The sequence below is a fragment of the Oryza glaberrima genome, chromosome 4 (assembly GCF_000147395.1).
Source record: "Oryza glaberrima chromosome 4, OglaRS2, whole genome shotgun sequence".
NCBI lineage: Eukaryota > Viridiplantae > Streptophyta > Magnoliopsida > Poales > Poaceae > Oryza > Oryza glaberrima.
The window spans coordinates 24,791,331-24,814,540 of NC_068329.1; the positions used below are offsets into that span (position 1 = coordinate 24,791,331).

Genomic DNA, 23,210 nt, shown 5'->3' on the forward strand with positions numbered 1-23,210 from the left:
GCACCGCACCGGCGTTGCACGGCCTCGTGAGATGAGATCGTGCATGCAGGATTCACCCGTAGACCACACAAATCGGGCCCGCACCGACGAGCCAGCCCCCGCCGGCGTGGACCATTGTCCGCCACTCCACCCGATCACAGAAAACACACGCGCGTTTCTGCCATAAAACGCCAGCACCCAAAGCCCAGCGAACGAAAACGTCGCCAACGTAACGTCCAGTCCGCGCTCCCTGCAAGGCTTCAACGCACGGGGCAGTCAATGTGCCCGAACAGGAACGCGCGGCTCTCACGGGCGCCCTCGTACGTGTTGGTGTTGCCAAGCCCAAGCCAGTAGTATATAACCACACGAGGACGACGTACTCGTCACTTGACACAGCCAGCCTACCCGCGGTGGCGCGTTCCCAGGTGATCCTGCAAGACCAGTACACACTACACATCCCACTTCCTCCTTTTAAAACCGGTCTCCGTTTCCCCAAATCGCCAACTCGGCACGGGCAAGAAAAACGGGCAGAAGCGTACGCAACGCCAGCCACGCCGCTCGGCGAAAACCGCGATGGCCGGGTACCGCCGCACCATCTCATTCCCGGCGCCCAGGCCCGCCGCCTTCGCGATCGGCGCGACCGCGAGGGACAAGCTGGCTGCCGCGTACCACGTCCGCTCGGCCAGCCTCCCCTGCCGCTTCCACCCGCTGGTGGTGCAGCTCGACGACGACGTCGCGGCGCTGCGCCTGGTGATCGGCCAGTCTCCTCCCGCCGCGCCGTCCGCGTCGTCCGTCTCGGCGGCGGCGTCGCAGGTCGGGAGGGTGCTCGTGTCGCTCTCGGAGCTGCTGCACCACCCGCAGGCGCAGGAGCCGCTGCGCAGGCTCGGGCGGTCCACGTTCGCGGAGCGGCTGCTCGACGACTTCCTCCGCCTCGCCGACGCGCACGGCAGCTTCCGGGAGGCGCTGGTCGGGCTCTCCGCGCTCCAGGCCGAGACGCGCGCCGCGCTCCGGCGCGGCGATCCCGCGCGGCTGGCGTCCGCGGCGCGCGCGCAGCGACGAGCCGGGCGCGACCTGCCCCGCCTCGCCGCCGCCGCTCGCGCCGTGGTGAGCAAATCACCCGCGCAGCTACCGGAGGACCTCCCGGCCGACACCGCAGCCATCGCGGCCGCAGTCGCTGACGCGACGATCGCCGTGGCATCCGGCTCCGCGGCCGTCTTCTCTGGCCTCTCCTCCCTCTCCAACTCCGCCGCCGCCGCCCGTGTCGAGGTCGCCTCCACGCCGTGCTGGGTCACCGCCCCGGCAAGACTGACCGCCTCGTCGGACGAACCAAGCACCAGCCACCATCGCATATGGTGGGTGGCCGACCTCGTTCGTTGGATGTCGCGCGCCAAACGGCGTTCCGCCAAGAAACAAAACGACGGCGGCGGCGACGACGGCGAGTCGTCCACCGTGCAGCTCCGATCTGAGTCCCGCGTGAAGCCAGAGGAGAAGGCGCGGAGAGCGGCATTCGAGCGCCATGAGAACTTAGAGCGGTGCATCGCCAGCGTCGACAGCAGCGGCGAGAAGGTGTTCCGTGCTCTTGTCAACACTCGAGTCTCCTTGCTCAACATTCTGAGCCCAAGCTTCTGATGCTCGAATTACTCGAGTTTAAAATTTGAGTAGCATTGAAATTTTAGCTTGTATGCTTGGACAACATTTGTATATACTACGAAAAGAAACGTCCCAGAAGCAGTTGTTGGTTCGCAATCGCCTGCATTTTTATGAGTTTTGGAACCGGCGTTCTGAATTATACAAATTAAGACGCACATTTTGGTCCTGTTCTTTCATTCTTTGGCTCCAAGCTATCCTCCAACAAACCTATGGAATCCAAATGAACCACAGTCTATCCAAAGAACCTTCTAGCTAGATTGACCCAAAAAATTGTCATGTGCGAAATGTGATTGCAAAATAGCATATGGGAGCACCAACTTCCCAATACTCCAAACACCATGAACGCCTTGGAGAATTGTGAAAACCCCAAGTTCAGAACCACCTGAGTTTTCTTCCCATGTCTTGATGAAAATTCATACACGATGTTTGTGCTAGGGTGAACAGAACCACAAGACTTGTTCTTGTCCTGTACGCACCAGAAACGACACGAAATTTATGACCATGCGTCGCTCGATAGGCGCCACAATTCCACAAACACTGTTGCTAATATCCAGTATCCAGCAATGACATTCTGTCGCCCACTTGGCCAGTCTTGCAACCGTCGACATTGGCTTACTGCGACATCGTTACAATTCAAAACAAAACAGCCACACAGGGGAATGAATGATGATGGGATATGGATGAGTCCAAAAGAATCATTAGCAGTACAATACGTTTCCCAAGCTCTCATCCCTGTGAGACGAGCACGTGCTGTCGGGTCGTCTCTGCTCGCTGCCGGGGACATGCTGAACTGGTTGAAAATATAATTGGGCGTTCGCGAGGGGAATATATAGCTGGACTGGACGCTCCTGTGCTCGGAGCAGGCACCGCCGGCTCGATGGACAGCTCCGATCTCTGATGCACCCTGCGTGCATGCGTTTGGTGATGAGGGAGAGTGGTGAGAGTCGGTGTGGATTCCTCCACACTTTTTCTACTTGCCCCTGCCAATCCGAGTCGGCTTTCAGATGCCTTTCTGCTTGTAAGCTTGTTCGTGAACTAAAATTGGCAGGTATATCATGTGCATCCGCGACGTGCATGTATATATGCCATCGATCATTTGATCCGCATATGAGGCATGCACAGTGCATGTGAAGTCGTCGTGCGATGATGCACTGGGCGCGCACTCAGAGCAGGTCTGCAGGGGCCGACCGGCGACGAACGCGTGAATAATAATATGACCATTCATCGATCTCAGATCTCCGGTCCGTTTCTTCAGTTATTAACCTGTCACGTCTGCACACGGCTTGAAAACTTGCAATCTCGACCAGGGTTGACGCATTGCAATTGCAAAACTCCAACTCTGGGTCAGCCCGATGTTGAGACCTCGACGTATACGAAACGGGCCAAGAAGCCATGACGACCGGCACGGGAATTAAGCTGTAGTCGCTGACGCGCTTTCGCACGGCGAACCATCGGTCCTCGTCTCCCCAAGTGCGCCCTCGCCCTCGCAGATAAGAACGTCGCTGCTGCCGGCCGGCGTCACATGCGCCTGTGCGCGGGGGGACATGGATGCATGCGGTTCGTGTTTGTTTAAGGTTTTAAGCGAGAGCGAAGCTAAGGCTAGATGGCGTCGCCCTGGCTGGCGGAATAATGTAATGGGAGCGCGCAGGGTTTGGCTGGCCGGTTCCCCGACAGGTTGCTGCCGATCGTTTCACCGTTTCGTGGCTGGTTTCTTTGGTGGCGCTCAGGGCTGCAGCAGCCAGCAACTAGCGCCCTCGTCGTCTCATTGCTTGGCTTTCTTCTCATGCGCTCCGTGGTGGCAGCATGCCAGCACAGGTTGGGTCGTGCGCGTCCCGGCTGCCGTGCCGGCCGTGCCATGTCGGCCGGGATTGGTTGGCTGGTTGGACGGTTGCAACCGAACCGGTGTCATGTACTCATGTCTGGCCTGACTAGTATGGCGTATTTGATGAGGAACGTATGGCCCGTTAAACGCCGAGGACATTATGGGCCTTGGCCACCACTGGCCCAGTATCTTCTGCCAATACTCGGCAACTGGCCCTGGCCTACTAGAAAGCTTTGTATTCCTCGTGTGGTATTTCTACTTTGAAATAAGTTCATTTTAGGTTTCTCATCTTAACATCGAGTTTGAATTACGTATTTAAACCGCAATACTAGAAATGTTAAAACCCCATCTTTCAAAATCGGGTTAGGTAAGGTCCTAAAACAATATGGATGGATGTTTTGACTAACATAGCATCCTAGTCAGCAAAATCTGATGTTATGTGTTAGCGTTTCCCATCTTCTCTCCAGGTCTTCAAGGAAGCATGCGACAAGGAGAGGTTCGGTAACAGGTGGTCCACAATACAATTTTTATTATATTAACTAGCACATATACTATAGTTTTAATCTCGATCAAATTTTTAGGTGGTCTATGGACCACGGTGCCACCTAGCTAGCTACACCACTGCATGGTTGTGCCGAGCAGTAAGCCGTTACAAACGGTCTCCAACGACATGGTTGCACCCAGTAGTGGGTTGCTGGCAAAGTCCGTCGCCTGGAACCTCACCGTCTTCCTCCTTACCATGTCGGCTGACGCATCGCAGTGGGTGTTCCACTCCTATGTGAATGGCTTAAGTGGTGTTTGGGTAGATGTTGTACACCCATATGTCCGTTGTTGCTGCTCTACACACACGCGCGAATGTCATGTTCACATGCTGCCACCGCACTACGCAGTCGTCATCGAGCATAGGGGGCAAGGGGAGTGTTGCCGCTGTTATGGAGAATCCCATTCTCACCACCGTCCGACCGTGCTGTACCCGGGCCGCGCCGCCCATGTCTTCATCGCCATCAGTGCCATCCGTGTGCCTCCTACTCCAGGCGACGCCTCCTCATTCTCCTCTCCTCTACCGCCGTCGCGAGGGGTGCCAAGCACCGTCTCGCGCTCATCATTGTGAAGCTGCTCGTGTCCTATCGCTCCGCACTGCTCCTCTACCACTCACCGCCCACTGATATGCGCCACCCCCGCCGGCGCTCAACTCCTCTCTCATCGGCCAACACCCTTCTCCCTACCACGCATCGCTCTTCTCCCCATCGGTCGCCGCCCTGGAAAAATATGGGGAAGAGAGGGGAAGAGGGGGAGAGAGAAGGAAGAACACTAGCTCGCTAGCATATGGGGCCGCATGAGTCCAACGCTGACTCATTTTGGTTGACCGTAGTTAACTCGTCACGTCAGCCAAAACCAGACATGATAATTCTATAGGACCTCGAGTACCCTGATATTACAAGTTGAGAGACACATTACATCTGGTTTGCGGTTCAAGAATGTAATTTGAACCCGACATCAAGATAAGGGACCCAAAATGAACTTATCCTTCTACTTGAATTGACGCAGCCCAAAATGGCATGTTGGGCTCGAAAGCTGGCCCAGTTTATATCAGCCTAACATCATTCTGTCGTACAGGTATTTATTTTCTCGATTACTGAATGATGATGGACTTAAGTACCCTTCGTCCCTGTTAAGTCTTCAACACCTATATGCACCATACTACACGCATATCATCTGCAGGACCCCAAATGTCCTTCACGGATCATAAATAACCAGTATTATAGCAGTAGTTGAAGAATGAAGTCTCTTTAATATGGTTAAGGTTTAAGGCGCCCAAATACCCAATGGTCCAAAAGCATCCGCTAATCATTTAGGCTATCACCATGCTAGACTGATATCTGATGATTCATTCAATAGGCCAATAACCATGAATACGGACTCATGCGTCTATGATTAGAATCTGGAAATGGTTGCAAAATACAGTGGTTGTTAGCTGTTACACCACTATCTTTTGCTAAAATCAGTAATCAAGTACCTGCATGCGCTTCTTTTTATATTGTTCTCTTGCGGTAGGGTTTGCCGTGTTTGCTCCCCCTGGGCCATGGCTTTACGGTTCTGTTCCGTTGATGATTGTGAGGGCTCCCGGACTCCTGCCACATTATTTCTGCTCTGGCGCAAATTCTTTTATCTTCTTTTTGTTCACGAGTATCTGAAAGGCTGGTGTAACACCAACCACACCAGGCACGCTTGATACCTGCATAATGACTTATGAGTGGATAATGTGCAATAGCCAAATGTATCTTGATATACTCATAGCCCCTCTCTCCCAAACACCCCCTCAGGAGTCTCTTTATTCTTGTTGATGCGATTCATATATGTGATTGGGACAGTATAGTGACATTTTTCAGAATAAAACTTTACCCTTTTGCAGTTAACAGTCCATAGATATAGGAGTATGCTATATCTGATGGTTGCTGCACTGGACCTGCTGGCTGCTGAGTGGTGAGTTCCACATGTTTGGATGGTGCTGTCATTGTTGCTCGTTATGGGAGAGAGCCTTTTCTTTTGGAGCGCTATGCGGATCATGTCTCTCGTCCTTGCCTAAAGATGAAAAGAACCAGAAATGTAGCGGACTAGCGGTAGAGCTAGCATGTTTCTTTCCCTTCAGCCAATTATTGACCACTCAAGAGTCTCAGACGAACACACGGGCGCACACACAAGAGACCATTTTCTCCTTTTCAGTCTGAAGGAGATTGTTCATTGTCGTTTCGTTCACGTATCATTTGCATAATTGCATCTATTATATTATTAAGATAGCTCGAATAGAAGGCACCACATTCGCTGTGGAGGCTAGAAATTTCCACATTAATCGGAGAAAAGAAGAAAAATATAAACCGCTAGATCATAATTGGTCAAAATTACAACGGTGTAGATTGATATCATAAGTCATACGAGACATAAACGTATTTAAAGTATTTAGAGATAGAGAAAGAATCTATTAGGAAATAGACTAGTCAATTTTGGCTAGAAAGAAAAAAAAAGAATCGAAATCATGCCTCCCGAGTGGCGAGTGGAAGCCGTGCTAGACTTGGATTAGCTATTGTATTTCCAGTAGGTGCTGACTAGCTGGTACGTATTGTCCTCATGTCCTGTGACTCATGTACTCTCATGCATGCAGCATACGTGCACACACAAAAGCAAGAAACTAATTAAAGAAGTACATCAGTAAGGCATGTTACTGGATTTTTTTTCCAATGCTAAACTTACAATTAGTTGAGTATATATTAGAAACAATGCGTTTACAGACAGACATGCCGTTAAATCATCATGATCATGGTGGTCATTCGCTGTAGAGGCTAAAAATTCCCATATTAATCGGAGAAAAGCAGAAAAATATAAACCGCTATATCATGATTGGTCAAAATTACAACGGTGTAGATTGATATCATAAGTCATACGAGACATAAACATATTTAAAGTATTTAGAGATAGAGAAAGAATCTAATAGGAAATAGACTGGTCAATTTTTGCTAGAAAAAAAAAGAGGAATCGGAATTCCTGCCTCCCGAATGATTTTCTAAAGAAGAATGGTCTTTTTCTTTCTTTTTTTTTGCTAATTAGAAAAATAAAAATCATGTGTTTCAACTACGAATACAATTTATAAATAAGTAAAATTGGTGATAAAAAATAAGGACTATTGAAAAAAAAGACCATCTAAAACACATGATGAGATTAATTAAGTAATAGCCCTATAAATGAGTAGAGTGGTGGCGGTTGATGGGACATCTAAAAACTATTAAGAAGACATCAAATATAATTCTAAAGACGATTAAAAGAAGGGATGACGGGCAGGCCGCAAAGTAACTGGTCAAGGTGCTCAGCGGGACTTCCAGAGAGTAAAAAAGCCCCAATGATAATAATATTCGATTTTTAAAATCTCAATAATAATAAAAAGAAAAGGCAGCGGGCGAGTCGTGCAAGAGTAAAATGGCAGAGCCACCGATGGTTGGTCGGACTTCTAGAAAGTAAAAAAATAAATTCTAATGATAGTTATGTACGATTTTTACAATCCCAATGACAATAAAGAGTAGACGGCAGACATGTTGTAGAGGAATAGGCAGCGTTTGACGGGACTTCTAAAAATTATAAAAAATCAAACCAAACGAGACAATAAACTCTAAAAACTACGTGGTCCAATTTTTAAATGTTCGGGACTTCTAAAAAGTAAAAGAATAAACCCCAATAATAATCATGTATATTGTTTGATTTTAAAATCTCAATAATAATAAAGAAGTGAAGCAGCGGGTGAGCCATAGAGAGTACAGTGGCAAAGCCGCTGACATTTTGGCGGGACTTCTACAAAGTAAAAAATGAACCCAAATGATAATTATATTCGACTTTTAAAATCCCAATAACAATAAACAGAAGAGGCAGTGGACGGGCCGTACAGGAGTATGATGACAGTGTTTGACGGGACTTCTAGAAATTATAAAAACGAAACCCAACGAGACAATAAACTCTACAAACTATACGATCCAATTTGTAAAGGTTCCAAGGAGAATGAATAGAAACGGTGGTAGATCAAGCAAGCAAATAAAAAAAGTAAATGACAAAAGTAAGTTGTAGTATTGGTGTGACTTTTAAAAACTACAAAATTAGAAACACGGGGATGATAAGGTTTGGTCTTTCAAAGTTTTAAGACAACGAGATAGATATATTTAATAAGTTTTAAGTAAAATCGTATTAAAAAATATATAATTTTATATGGGTACTACCCGCGCAATTGCGCGGGCCACCCAGCTAGTTTCCATTAAGCTATGGCAGATTAGGCTTTCCTAAATAAGGCTGTTAATAAACAGAGACTGCAAGCCTGGAACCAACAGAAAATGTATTATATTTCTACACCACCGGAAAACCACCTTTCACCGTCCAAAAGTACAGGTTCATAAAGAAGGGCAGAGGATAGATGGCAAGAAATTCAAGAGGCGCGATAGCAAGGCACAGCGTTGAGCTTGAGCATTGGCCTGCGCACGCAGAAACTTTAATTCGTGGCAGTTTTGACCCAACTAAATTTTGCCTCTACTCCTATTTTATGTGGGTACGGATCTTTATTAAGGCAGGCATAAAGCTGTCTTGGGGTCCTGATAGATCATACGGTGACCTATCAGAGATAAGAAATATGATGATGCTGGCAACAAATGCAGATTAATGATTTATCCCTGCACGAAGGATGCAGTATGAATTCTGTAATGCATAAATTGCAGTACTAATACTAGCGTTTTTCTTACTCTGTACATCTCTTGAAGTCTCAGTTTGATTTCTGACAAGTGCTCATGGTTGATCCGTTACTAAGATCAACTTTCTTTCTTTAACTTAAAACATGGTGTGCGACTGTCTGCACCTCGTATCAATCTTGAACTTTCCATATGCGTCATCATATTTTTCTAGGTTGATGATGCTCCCAACACCCAACTGGAGATAACTTATTCGCCATTTGCAGTTCACAAATCTGCATTGTTGCTTTGGACGATTGACTTTGTTCAGTCGAGGAAAACTATCAGCATTTTGTATACCGGTCAGCTAGAAACTATTCAGAGGTCGTGCGCACACTGAACATCTTACGTAGTTACATATAGTTCCAGTTCGCGTGCATGAAGCAAGACTTGACTTCTTACCATGGAATATAATAAGGATGCACGTAGTGAGTAGTGAAGCGAATTGTTTAAGTACGTTGCAGTTATTACGATCTGATCAGGGAGAGTTTTGTTACCATGTGAATCAAGAAACTTCTATACTTATAGCGGCCATTTGGATTGACAGTTGCATAGGGCCATGTGTTTTTGAATTGCTGATCTGAAAGCCCTACGCCATCTCACTGCGATCATGGTAGGGTCTTTCACCCACATGATAGAAAACTCATGCCTCCTCAATAGAGTAATCAGATGGTTCATATGCTGATGTGAATTAGGTGGCTCAGCCGCTCAGCTCATGGGGGGTCTCCAATTCTGGGAGTGGGTTTAATAATTAAATGCCGTAACAGATTCAGATCAAACTCGTCAGCACTTTCCAGAACGTAATTACCGTTTAGGTCGGACAAGGACGTCCTCAGTGGAAGATACTGTCGACTGACAGCCAGCCATGGGTTCTGAAATCCTTAAACATTCATGCCCTTTTTTACAACATGTTGGACTTTAATTTTACAACTGAATAGTGTCCTCATCAGAGCGTGATTTGCAAGTTTCAGACCATATGATGCTCCCCTCAACAAGTCACCAATACAATAATAGCACCATTCTGCACGTACCACGGATGCTAATATTTCTTCCTGCCACCACGTGAGCCGCTCAAGAGATCGCTAGCATGGACACTTCTTTTACATTATGAATTTGTGAGTTGTGACTTGTGACCACAAGATTGAGAGGATATGCGGCTTCAATGGACAAACACAAAGGTGATCCTACGAGAAGCTATTGCTCTTTTCTTCTCCCTTTTAGGGTCCCTTGAATCACAGGGGAGAAAAAACGGAGGAATAGGAAAAACACATGATTCTAACAGGAATTGAAGTGTAAAACAGAGGATTGCAAAACATAGGAAAAACACATGAATGGTCGTTTGATTGGAGCGCAGGAAAAACGCAGGAATCGGACGAGAGAGATAGACTCAAAGGAAATTTTTCAAGAGGTTGGAGCTCTTGTTAAATTTCCTCCAAAATCCACATGCAATGTGACATTCCATAGGAATTTCATAGGATTTGGAAAGCTTCAATCCTTTGAATCAAAATGCCAAATAAAAAATTTTCCTATAGGATTTGAATTCTATGAAATTCCTATATAAATCCTTTAATTCAAAGGGGCCCTTAGCCGGTTAGACTGGCTAGCTCGGCCTCATGCCCTCATCAGCTGCGCTTCTTGTTTCATTTGTGTACAGATTGTCCTGGACCAGTGGGTCGCGTTTCTGTCACTCCTACTCCACTGACCAGTGACCACTGCCCATGCTGACCTGCTGCTTAGCACTGTTTGAGCTGCTTATCTAGCGGGTAATAGCCCTTAACCGAGATGGTGGCTAGCTAACTACTAGGTTCTAATTGCCCATCCAAACTTGTCGGCAGACGAAGTCGTTGATATGAATCATAATTAAGTCGGTGCTAATGGAGGAGGGGACGCCAGTACCACGGGCTTGAATTTGACCAATGTTCTACTACCAACAGCAGTAGGGTGATTAAGCAGTGAAAAGTGGCAGTGTGACACTGTCGATTGAACCCCACTGTAGCAAAAAGGGCAGAAAAACTCACATGAACAGAGGAGCTGTAGAATTGATGATTGAACCAGGAAGCCAGAGAAAGTCATGGACGGGAAGCAGGAGCAATGCCTTTCTCTCGCTTCAGTGGTTGCATGGAGTTAAAAGGCATCAGACATGGCAGGTGTCACTGCCTGGGCACCGTAGTGAGAGTGAGACATGCCCAGAGGTAAAGAAAGCTAGCTCGAACAGGTGCAAGAAATGATCGCCACCAATCCGGCCCTCGGATGCCGTCCGAGTTAATTTTATCTGCAGCGTGATCTCCTTGCAGGGTTGCGTCGAGATCCTGCCGATCGCCATGGCCATGGCCATCCTTCCCCTCGCCAGAACTTTGCTCACTTCGGCCATGGCCATCCTTCCCCTCGCCAGAACTTCGCTCACTTCCCAAAGAGGATGGAGGCTTGGAGCGGTCCAACCTGAATCAGTGCACCAACCACGGTGTGACGTAAGGAAGACAAACAGTGAAGACAAAAGCAATGAATTTGCAGGGAAGGGAAAAATCAATGAATTTGCGTTCGGATCTTCAGAAACACGATATTTTTATTAGAGGAACATCAATTTTTCATTTTTTAGAAACACAGTACAAACAGACGTCCACGTGCACACTCATCCTTATGAACGCACACATCAATATACTGTCTCTATAAGCACCTTTGAAAAACTGTACTAGCATATCTTAAGATTATCAATTGTTCATGTATCAGGAATAGATCTCTCTTAATGTTTGTTACCATGGTAATTGTGTTTATTGCCAGGCTATGACAATGGTAAGTGCTTGATAACTCTACCAATAAAAGGAATTTAAGTGAAATATTTTTTTAAAATAAATTTTGTTTGATTTTCTTGGTGTTCATTACGATAAACCGCACGGTTACTGGAACTAACACCACGGTACATTAAAAAGGCAACCACAATATGTTAAAAAGGTAACCTTGAGAAATAAATATATTCTTAAGGTGCACCTTACACATTATGGAAGTTGGCAACAGTAAAAAGTTTCTTATAGTGCACCTCAAGCTTACAACTTGTCATAATGAATAAAAAAGTATTTTCTCTCATTTGCTTTCTCTCTCCCCGCTATCTCAAAGAAGTTGGAAGCCATTTCATATTTTTATTTTGTACCAGTGCCCATGATACAAGATACTAAAGACTATATACATTATGCATCATAGCATTATACGTTGGCATTGCCCTAAACCATTCAGAACTCGCTAGAGTATGGACAACGAATGTATAGTCACTTCTAAAATAGGCCACGTGGCTACCACCACACATTAAAATAAGTTTTTTTTCCACGATACACAATGATTTTAGTGTGTTATCAATTGTCACATGTGTCTTTGTCGCTCTGTATTTCAATCCCCACTCGCCCCTCCCCACCCCCAACCCCTAATCCCCATTTATGTGGGAGTAAAAAAATTACACGTAACACCCTAAAAACCTAAAAATGATATAAATCCTTGCGTCACCCTTCTCCCCTCGTTAGCACACTCTTCTCTCTCCGTGCCTCTCCCCTCTTTTTCTCTATGCCGCTGCCTTTGCCCCCTCTCCTTTGACAAGCTCCTATGCAACAAAGGATCATTGGGTTGTCTGTCCATCATTTGGTCTTTTCCATTGTTCTCCACCTGTCATCTCGTCCTCGTTGTCGTTGGATGAGACGTAGAACTTGGCAGGGTGGCATGCGCCGATGGAGAGAAGCTTAGCAGTAGTGACAGGCTCAACCCCTCACAGATCAAGTGATGGCGTCAACCTCGGCGGCGGATCAAGCTTATATCATGGCAACCCCACTTTTCCTCTCTCCCCAACGAGCACAAATTGAGATGGTGTGGAGTGGCGGCCGTAGTCGAATACCTCGATTGTGAGTCGATGACACGACATATGGGGCAATGACTTCAATTGTAGTTCGAGCAAAGACCTTGATGTATCTAGTCATAAGCTTGGCGGATTTGGTTGCGAGAACTCGCCCGGTTGCTCAAGTTGGTGTTTGATCTTCACTGTTATTTCCTCTCTCGTATTTTATGAGCCACACTTGAGATGATGTCGGATTAAGGTGGCATAGGGCATGAGTGGCCTCGCCCCTATCGAGACAAGTGTGCCCCATGCAAGGCACCAAATTAATTCATTTTCTCTCTCTTCTCTATGGCTCTGTTTTTCCCTCAAGGTTCCCAACCTCGCATTTCTCGTTTTTCAAGCTTCTCAAATTACTAAGCGACGTATTTTTTTAAAAAAAAATTCTATACAAAAGTTATTGTGAAAAATCATATTAATTCAATTTTTAAAATTTTTAAGCTAATATTTAATTAATTATGTGTTAATTCATCGCTCTATTTTGCGTAAGAATGAAGAGAAAGTACACAGCCTATATCTCGTTGCTGACGTGATCGAGCGTGCCCACATGTCACCGTGGATTACTGTTCATGCCTTTAGGATTTTACGGTATTTTCTGAGAATGTCACTAACGCCGTGTTTAGCTCCTAAATAATTCTTCAAACTTCCAACTTTTCCATCACATCAAAACTTTCCTACAAACATAAACTTCTAACTTTTCCGTCACATCATTCTAATTTCTATCAAACTTTCAATTTTAGTTTGAACTAAACACAACTAAAAGTAAAAAAAAAAGAAGTGAACTTCAGAAAACCTACGAGATACTATTCAACATGAAGTATTCCCACCGTCTTAAAATATAAGGAATTTTGAACGGATGGGACACTTTCTAATACAATAAGTCCAAATTTATTATACTCTGAAGTGTTTTATCTGAGATTTAACAGGCATGCTATAGCTGGGAGTACAATCTTTACAATGTTCTTGTTGTTTACTGCAGAATGACATTTATCATCATGTTCATGGAGAATGTGGGGCAATTGCTAGAGAAAACATCATGAGACGGCGCATACCTGCAGGAGAGCCGGCGAGTCGAAGGTACAGGTTCTCACCAACGGCACCGGCTTTCTCCGAGTCGAGAAGCTCCCCCATCCATACCAAGCACCTTGACGGTCACCCGTCGTGAGGATAGTTCTCAAGTTGGCGTAAGCGTATGCCGTGCACGAGCAGTTGCGGTCGCACTCATCGGCACACTCCTCAAAGGTTCTGTTCCTGATGTACAAGAACTTGTCCGGCACCTTCATCCCTGGTAAGGTGAAGAAATGGTCTTGGCCACCGCATCTCAGCTCCTCCTTTCTTTGGCATCCTCTGGAAGAGTTGAGGCTAAATCCATCGGCCGGCTCGAAGCCATCAAGGCACTTGCACTCCTGGAAGCTACCGGTGATGTCGCAGTAGCCGAACGGCCCGCAGGCGCCGTAGTGGAGACAGCCATGGCCTGGTCGCTCGAATGGGCTCGTCCAAGTCGATGATACGTTGTTCCATGCCCGGAAGCTCACGTTCCCGGTGTAGTCCAGCTTCCAGTGTGTCAAAATGCCATCAACTGCGTTGTATATCGCGTAGATCTCCTCGCCATTGTCAACGATCTGGGACCATATGTACCTGGTGAGGCCGGTGGCCGTCGCGCCGTTCCAGACACCGCTGCGCCACGACGGGCTCGCCCCATGCCAGATGACGATCTGGAGCCCCCACTGGTCAGGGTCACCACTGAGGGAGAACTCGCAGGTGGACGGGTCGCGACGACCCCTCCAAGCAACTACGCGCACCGCCTCATGGTTCTTGTAGTTCGTCCATAGCTTGAAGCCAGGGAGGCCAGGGAGGATCGTGTCCGTGGGGTGATCGGGCAACCGGAGCATGAAGTTGCCCGTGTTCTGCAGCACCGCGGTGGCTCCACCACCTCCGATGGTGACCGTGTTCGCCGTGGTCCAGATAGTGCGGCCCTTGGAGTCGGATAGCACAAGCCCGAAGGTGTTGGTAATAGCCAGCCTCGCCGTATGGGTGGTGATTGGGTTGTCGCGGTTGGCGACCCAGACATAGGTGCGCTCCGGGATGTTGTTGTACCATATATACAAAAGTTCGCCGCGCGAATCACGAAGTGAGTTCTTGCCACGAACGCACCCAATACACTCCAATATGTCCAAAAATCATGTTTTGGTGGTTTTTGAACTTTTGCATTCCGGTGAAAAACTTCACACCCACGTGTGCCAATATATGTCAATATTGGCATTAATTGACTATTTTGAGACGGAGGGAGTAATTACTTAGAAATCGGGTAAAAAGTGTTCCGAAAGTGTTCAATCTCTGCATTTTGAAAGTTGAAACAAGCCATGGCTGTCGTTAGCGTATGGCCTATGCAAGCACTTAATAGTCCTACTAGCAGTAGCGTGACAAAAGTAACTGCGCGCAGCGCACTGATGATCATCAATGAAGCATGGTTCCGTCGTACTCTCGTACACCTACTATTCCTGTCGTCCTCTCCACGAGTTTTATCATTACTACGCTGCGCAGAAATACTGAGTACTCCGTATAGCAATGTCCACTGCAGAGGTATTTATAGGTATATAGGCAGCAGAAGTAGCGTTATGTCTTGACGTAACAAGTCGTGCAATTGCTGCGAAACTCTACGAAATTCGGCGACATGCATGACCCTTGCTTTGGCTGTGTTGGAAATTACAAGTTGTGTGTAGGAAAATTTTGATGTGATAGAAAAGTTAAACATTTAAAGAAAAACTTTGGAACTAAATAAAGCGTTAGTTAAGGTAACACGACCAAGAAAATGACTGTTGTATCAATATGGCCCTGGTTAGATTCTAACTTTTTTTCTTCAAACTTTTAATTTTTTCGTCACATCGAACTTTCCTATACACAAACTTCTAACTTTTCCATCATATCGTTTTAATTTTTTAAAATTTTTAATTTTAACGTGGAACTAAACACAGCCAAAGGCTGTATAAATATAATGTCATGGTTTATCCTGATTCGTGACAACTGAAGAAGGGCACGGAGCAACAGGCTGCGTGCGCCGCGGCTGTGCGCCCCGACCAGCCGGCACGTACCAGGCAACCTCCCACACCTGTGTCGATCCAGGCAGGCCGAGCGCGACAAGCGTCAATGCACCGCACGGCCGTTCGGCGCGGCGCGGCCAACCCAAAAACACACGCGCCGGCGCCGCCTTCCCGCCTCTGATCCGATCCGAGCACATGACCGGATTACTCCCCCCGTCTCTCTCCTTCCACGCCCGCACGGCCGCACACCCACCGCTCCGTCATCGTCATCCCGTCCACGACGCGGTCCCCTCCTCCTCCCGACGCTCTGCCGCCGGGTCGCCCACCTTCCCCCGTGGACCGCTCCGCTTCTGGTCCAGTACTACTACTACTGCCCCGCGACTGGATTTCCCCCGTGCGACCCCACCTCCCCACGCTGCGGTACACAACAAAAACCGGCAACAGCTGCCTGCCACGGCCAACGGGCCAAGCCCGCAAACGATAAAAGAGAAGATTCTGACCGCTCTGATGAGCGAAACCCTCCCTCGTCTCCTCCCCACTCCACTCGCTCCCTCATCAGCGTTTCGCTCTCGTTTCGTTCGGTGTTGCCGCGCGCGCGCGCGCCCGCATCATTGCGCCATCACTCTCTCGCTCGCGCTGGTCGCCCAACGCCACCGAACGCCATTATGGTGGGCGGATACTAGTAGCAGGAAGGGCGGAGCGGAGGGGGGAGAGGGGAGAGGGGAGAGGAGTGTACGCTTGCGGCAGCGGTGTACGTTCGTACGTGCGGGCGTTGAGTGATGGGGTGCAAGGGGTCCAAGCTGGAGGACCAGGAGGCCGTCGCGCTGTGCCGCGGCCGCGCCGAGCTGCTGGCCGCCGCCGTGCGCCACCGGTACGCGCTCGCCGACGCGCACGGGGCGCTCGCAGACTCGCTCCACTCGATGGCCGCGCCGCTGCACCGCCTCCTCCTCCTCCAGCTCCAGGCCTCCTCGCCGCAGCTCACGCTGCCTACGGCACGCAAGGGCGGTCGTCCGCGGACCGCCGCCGCCGCCGCCACGTTGTCGCTTCCTCACGGCCGTTCGGCGCACCTCGACGACCTCGGGTCGCCGTCCGGATCCGAGACGGCCTCGCCGGCCGACTCGCCCCTCTGCGCATTCCCCGAGCAGCAGCTCCCCTACCCGCATTACGCGTACGGGTACGGGACGGGGCCCGCGTTCGCGTACCCGCCGCCTCCGGCGAGCTCCCTGCAGTTCTACTACGCGCGCAGCCGCCCTCCGCCGCCGTCGGTCGGCGTCGCGCAGCGCGCGCCGGTGTCGACGGAGCGCGTGTACTACGGCTCGTTCGACCCGACCAGCGGTTACCCGCAGTATTACGCCAACGGCGGCGTGCCGGCCACAGCCGCGCCGCAGCGGATGGCGGCTCCCGCGCCTCCTCGTTCGCCGCCAAGGGAGAGCTCCTGGGCCTTCTTGAACGTGTTCGCGAACTACGAGCCGTACGACAACTACTACTACGACTCCACAGCCGCAGCGGCCTCTGCCGCGGCGTACACGCCGAGCAGGAGCTCGCGGGAGGTGCGGGAGGAGGAGGGCATCCCGGAGCTGGAGGAGGACGAGGACGACTGCGTGTTCAAGGAGGTGGCCAGCGGCGGGTACTCGGCTGGGAGCGGCGGACACCGCAGCCGGCGCAGCTCGATTGGTAGCCTGAGCAGCGTCGCCGAGCAGGAGAACGCCGTCATTGACAATGACGTCGTAGCTAGCACCAGTGAGATATACCGGAGGCCACTGGCACACCGGAATGTCGCCATGCGCGCGCCAGCACAGGCAGCGCAGAGGGTCGCCGGCAACGGCGGCAATGTGGATGTTGCCGGGGAGATCAAGGCCCAGCTTGTTCGGGCAGCAGAAGCAACAAGGGAGCTCGCGCCATTGCTGGAGGTCGGGAAGCCGAGCTACCAAGAACACAGCCATGGTAAGCTACCACCTTTTCTATTCTTTTCTGTGCTGCATTATGTGCTGCATTATGTGACTTGCATTGTTAATTCTTTGGGGTTAGCTTCATCACGGCTGATGTCGTCAATCCCTGTGCCTAACTTGGGGTGCAAAGGCGTGGACTTGGTGGACATTAGAGGAGGAGGGGTAATGGTGGACTCGAAGAGCCTATCCTTGACACTGGAGAAGCTCTATTTCTGGGAGAGGAAGCTGTATGGTGAGGTCAAGGTATGCTCATCTTTGGGACATGATTTGGTGATTGATGATGATGTGCACCGAAATTAGGTGAAACCATAATGCTCGTACATATGCATTCTGTTTTGGTGTCAAACATATAGAGGTAATGCAGAACAAGTTACGACTCTGTTGCTCACAGTAGTGTCACTAGGTCCTCTGGTTTGTATCTTAAAGTTAGTTCTACGCTAGCTCTGGAACTTTGATAGTGTTTTATGTATAGTCCAAATGCCCTTCTGCTTGAACAAAAGTAACAGTATCTGAATATAGCATTGGCATCCTACTAAAGAATTTTGACCCCCAATTTCTTGAGATGTCACGCAATACATTACCTAACTTTCAGGTATCTAAAAGGTTGCAAATGCTGAAAAAAATGTGATATCCATCTGTTGCTAGTCATAGTGTTACTTGATTTGTTTTGCTGGTGGAGGAGCTTTGTTAGCATTTTCTTATTAATTGATCTTGGCATGAAAGGGTCCACTAGATTGTACCTGGTATTATGGGAATTGACTTTGCAGGCTAACGGCCAGATCTTAAGCACTCCTGTGACTAATAGCTAAAAATATAATTACTCTGTTGAGCTCCAACACCGTCTCATAGGTAGCTTGTGGAACCCAGAAAAACACATGAATATGGTTCTGAGGTACCTGTCGGTTTTGTTTCAGTGATGGGGATTTGGCATATTTTTTTCTTTTCTGTTTTGTGTCACAGTTTTATGCAATTATGACCTGCTGTAGACTGGTGCAGAAGAAGTTTGGTCCTGGATGGCGGCAGGTCCATTTAAGCGCTATGTCTAAGCTTTTCAGACCAAAATTCAGTGTAACTGGATAGTTTTGTTCCCTGGGATGCTAGGTTTATAGTTGTTGTAGAGCTGCTTCATGTGAACCAGCGTTGGCCATGTCCATGGATGTGTTCAACCCAATATCCTCTTTGCATAGTATTCTTACTGCTCTATTATATTTCTCTCACAGGCCGAGGAGAAAATGCGTTTACTTCTTGCCAAGAACTCTAAACGACTCAAATTATTGGACCAAAGGGGTGCTGAGGCTCATAAGATCGATGCAACAAGAAATTTGCTGAGGAAATTGTCAACAAAGATTAAAATAGCTGTCCGTGTTATTGCCAAGGTTTCAAGAAAGGTAAACAAAGTGAGGGACGAGGAATTAGGGCCACAAGTTAATGCCTTGATCCAAGGGTATGTCCCCCTTTTAACTCAAGGATAGTTGCTCCTACATTTTTGTTAGGTTATCTTTTTTGTTGTTAATCTGAATGTTCAAATCTGATAGTTTCAGTAAAATTCAAATCTGATAGTTTCAGTAAAATTTCAAGTGTTACTTTGATGTTATGCATTGCGAACTGAATAAATTCAATGAACTGGGGGAAGGTCATGAATTAATATCTATAATTGTTGAATGAGTTAGATTCTTTCATATTGCACATTGAATTGTGAATAGGTGGTATTAAAAGGTTGAAGTACCTGGCTGCCTCTTAGCTGACTTCCCTCAATAACTTTCATCTATGTCTCATTTAGTTCCAGCCCTTTCTAACAAAGTGATAACACTTGATAACACTTTCCAGGTTTATCAAAATGTGGGAGTATAAGCTACACTCTTACCACACACAGTTTCAAGTGATCTCGGAAGCCAAAAACTTGGTTTCTGTCGTGTCACGTGAAAATGGACCTGATCTGGCAATGGAGCTTGAACTAGAGTTGATTAAATGGATCATCAATTTTTCGTCTTGGGTGAACGCTCATAGGAACTTTGTAAGGGCATTGAATGGATGGCTAGCACTCTGTCTTAACTACGAGACTGGGGAGACAACTTATGGGGAACCCCCTTATTCACCCGGAAGAATAGGCGCTCCATTGGTTTTTATTATCTGCAACAGATGGTCTCAAGCTATGGATCAGATTTCTGAGAAGGATGTGGTTAACGCCATGAAAGCTCTTGTGTCTAGTGTACAGCACTTGTGGGAGCAGCAAAATCAAGAAGAGGGTGAAGAACGAATCCTAGCAATCCGAGAAAGGGAAAGATGGATGAAGATGTTGGAAAAGAAGACGCTAGAGGTTAAAAGGGAAGCTGATGAATTAAACAAGAAGCTGGCCCTAGTACTGAGGCGGCAGAGTTTGCATCAGCGTCCAACAATGCAAACATACGAAGCCCATTGTGTTGAAGCAAGCAGCGTACATATAAATTTGAGGTTAGTTCTTCAAGCTCTGGAGAATTTTGCTGCCAACTCCCTGCAAGCCTTCCAAGAGATACTGAGGCAATCTGACAGCTGAAGAAGGTGAGGTTGTTGAGAAGACAGCATGAAAATGTGGTAGGCCGGAAGCAAGAAGAGAACTTCCAGCAGCAACCCGGTTTGTTAAAATTTTGAAGCCAACTCATTAGTCGGAAACCAGAGAATATGGATCAAAACATATGAAACAGACGAGATGGTGAGCACGGTGACCATGCAGATGAAATAAAACTTGGATGGGCTTTGTACGAACATGGAGGCTCAGATGAAGGAATTGAGAATTTGAGATGAGGATTTTTGTGCTGTGCCGTTATAAATTTCTTGCCAGAATTTGGGGGCAGAAGAGATGAGGGTTGTTCTGTCCTGTGTTCAAGCAGAGTTTACCCACTGGCTGGGTGAAGAACCTGGATGCCATGGTTACTTGAACACCACCAGAATACAGAAGTACGAAATGCGGTTCTACATTATGGGCTCTGCTTCTACCTAAAGGATTAAGGTACTGTTTCATTTTGGTGATGGGGGGCATGTACAGTGACTGAAAGTAGTCAGCTGAACGTGCAATAGGAAAACTATTACTACCTCCGTCCTAAAATGTAGCTATTTCTAGCACAGTACTTTGTCCTAAAATGAAGCTATTTTTCTACCTACATTCTCCTCTCAACCAATCACAAGCATTTTTTTCATCTATTTTCTCTTTTCAACCAATCACACACCTTTTTTAATCATTCTCATCTACTTTCTTAACACCCGTGCCAACCTCAAAAATGCTTACATTTTGGGACGGATGAAGCAGTTGATGCACGGGTTGTACATAACTATATATTATGCTGTATTCGCAATGAAGTTTATGAAATAGTATTGCCACTAGGCATTAGTAGCTTGCTCAACGCTGCACGTACACTTTAAAAGGTTTTGTGTGACGCGCTTGCAGCCACGTTGAAACAACAAAGTACGTCGTACATACAGCATAAATGATTTGGTCCCAGTTTGGAGTTCTGTTTCTATTGAATCTGTACCGATCCCAATCGTAGATGCACCTGCCTACATGATCCAACAGAAAAGCAACGAATAACTCTATACGCGAACAAATCTACGTCTTTGCAGAAGATCCATTAATTCATACGGAGAATCAGTACAGCTAGCTTACTTGAATGCTGCGTGCATCCATGGATGATGGATCCGCCTTGATTCCTCAAATCAGGCGTCAACTCGACCGTGCGCTGATCAGCCGATCACCGAATCCATCCACAGGACGCACAATCCGCTGTACCGCACGTAGCACGTAGGTAGGCGGCCGCCGGCCGGACGGACGGTGGAGGCGAGCAACTAACCGGCCAACCGGTGCCGGCGGCACATCAAGGCGTCGGTGCGGCCGGGCAGACAGAGAGGGGATATCATGGGCGGGCCCGGCGCGACGAGCGAGAGCCGAGCCCGAGAGGCATACGCACCGCGTCAGATGTAAAGCCCAACTGAGAAAGAAAGCTCGGTGGAAGCGCAGGGCCCATCCGGAAATGCTACTGGGCGAGCGCCCAGAGCAATCGGGTAGCCCCCGGGGCGCTGATTAGCGACCAGTCGCGCCCCCCGCGGCGCGCGCGGTCACTTCTCCTCTCGTAGTCTCTCTTCTCTACGGCATCTCTACGGCAATGTATATACTATATATACTTGCGTATAATTATATATATAATTTTAATGTAAAAAATTATACACATGTATATAAAGTTTGTGTGTACATATAAAAAACCTAAAAAACACGTGTATACAAACTTTGTATATGTGTATACAAACTTTATATACGGGTATAAAAACCCAAAAAATACACGTATATACAAACTTTATATATGTATACAAACTTTGTATATGTGTATAAAAAATTGGTAATACATATGTATACAAGCTTTGTATACGCGTATACAAAGTTTGTATTTGAACATATACAAAGTTAGTATACGTACGTATTAAAAAAACAGAAAAAGAAACGAAAACAGAATGTACGGAATAAAAACAGAAAAGAGAAACCGAAAAAACGGAAAAAAAGGAACATGCGCCAAAAAAAAAGCGGAAAGAAAAAACAATAAAAACGAGAAAAAAAGGAAACCGTACGGAATTGCGAAAAAAAATCAGCGCGCAGCGCCCCGCCCGCGCCCTCCTCTCCGCGCGCGACACGCGTCCAGTCGCGCGGGGGAGGGCGCGCGCGACTGATCGCTCATTAGCAATCTCGCCCCCCCTCCCCTCCCTTCACCTGGTTTCCTTTTTGGCACCGCATTACTTTTATATTTTAGTAAATTTATGCACCTAAAGTTTATACACCTCAAGTTTACACATCTAAAGTTTAGAGACCAAAAGTTTATATATCTGATTTAAATTTGAATTTGAATTCAAATATTTTTTATATATAGTATTTCTATACATATAAAGTTTATACACCTAAAGTTTATAGACCTAAAGTTTATATATCCGATTCAAATTTGAATTTGAATTATATCCGATTCAAATTTAAATTTGAATTAAAATATTTTTTATATATAATATTTCTATACATCTAAAGTTTATACACCTAAAGTTTATAGACCTAAAGTTTATATATCCGATTCAAATTTAAATTTGAATTAAAATATTTTTCATATATAGTATTTCTATACATCTAAAGTTTATAGACCTAAAGTTTATATACCCGATTCAAATTTGAATTTGAATTCAAATATTTTCTATATATAGTATTCCTATACATCTAAAGTTTATACAACTAAAGTTTATAGACCCAAAGTTTATAAGTCAAAAGTTTACATACCTGATTCAAATTTGAATTTAAATTCAAATTTTTTATACATAATTTTTCTAACTTTTGTTTTTTGTTTTAAATTTTGTTGTGGTGTACTGTAATAGGAAAAGAAGGGGAGGAGGAAGGGGAGAAGGGAGTGGGGGACGGGACCGATCGTTGGGCTCGATTGTCCATTAGGCCCCCCGGGCCCATCGAGCCTGGTGCCCAACGGGGAAAGAAGGGCTTCTCCCCCATCGGCGCCACGCACGCGGAGGCCCAATCTGTAAGTCCGTTCTCGAACGCCTGGCACGATGTGGCGTGAGCCGTGAGCACATCATCCACCATCACGTATTTCACGTGAGAGCGTGCGCACGCGCGGGAATTGCAGTTGGAGA

At 47.1% G+C, this 23,210-nt stretch overlaps 2 protein-coding genes and 1 pseudogene across 2 annotated transcripts; 2 read left to right on the forward strand and 1 right to left on the reverse strand.

The window, feature by feature from the left end:
• Window positions 1-279: 279 nt before the first annotated feature.
• Window positions 280-2,003, forward strand: LOC127771522 (uncharacterized). Its single transcript, XM_052297442.1, has one exon. It carries the CDS (start codon window positions 553-555, stop codon window positions 1,606-1,608), a length of 1,056 nt encoding a protein of 351 aa, XP_052153402.1. The 5' UTR covers window positions 280-552; the 3' UTR covers window positions 1,609-2,003.
• Window positions 2,004-13,576: 11,573 nt separating this feature from the next.
• Window positions 13,577-14,676, reverse strand: LOC127770915 (G-type lectin S-receptor-like serine/threonine-protein kinase B120; annotated as a pseudogene).
• Window positions 14,677-16,119: 1,443 nt separating this feature from the next.
• LOC127771603 (protein ROLLING AND ERECT LEAF 2-like) lies at window positions 16,120-20,594 on the forward strand. Its single transcript, XM_052297535.1, has 4 exons — window positions 16,120-17,562; window positions 17,647-17,810; window positions 18,788-19,011; window positions 19,395-20,594. Exons 1-4 carry the CDS (start codon window positions 16,398-16,400, stop codon window positions 20,098-20,100), a joined length of 2,259 nt encoding a protein of 752 aa, XP_052153495.1. The 5' UTR covers window positions 16,120-16,397; the 3' UTR covers window positions 20,101-20,594.
• Window positions 20,595-23,210: the final 2,616 nt, after the last annotated feature.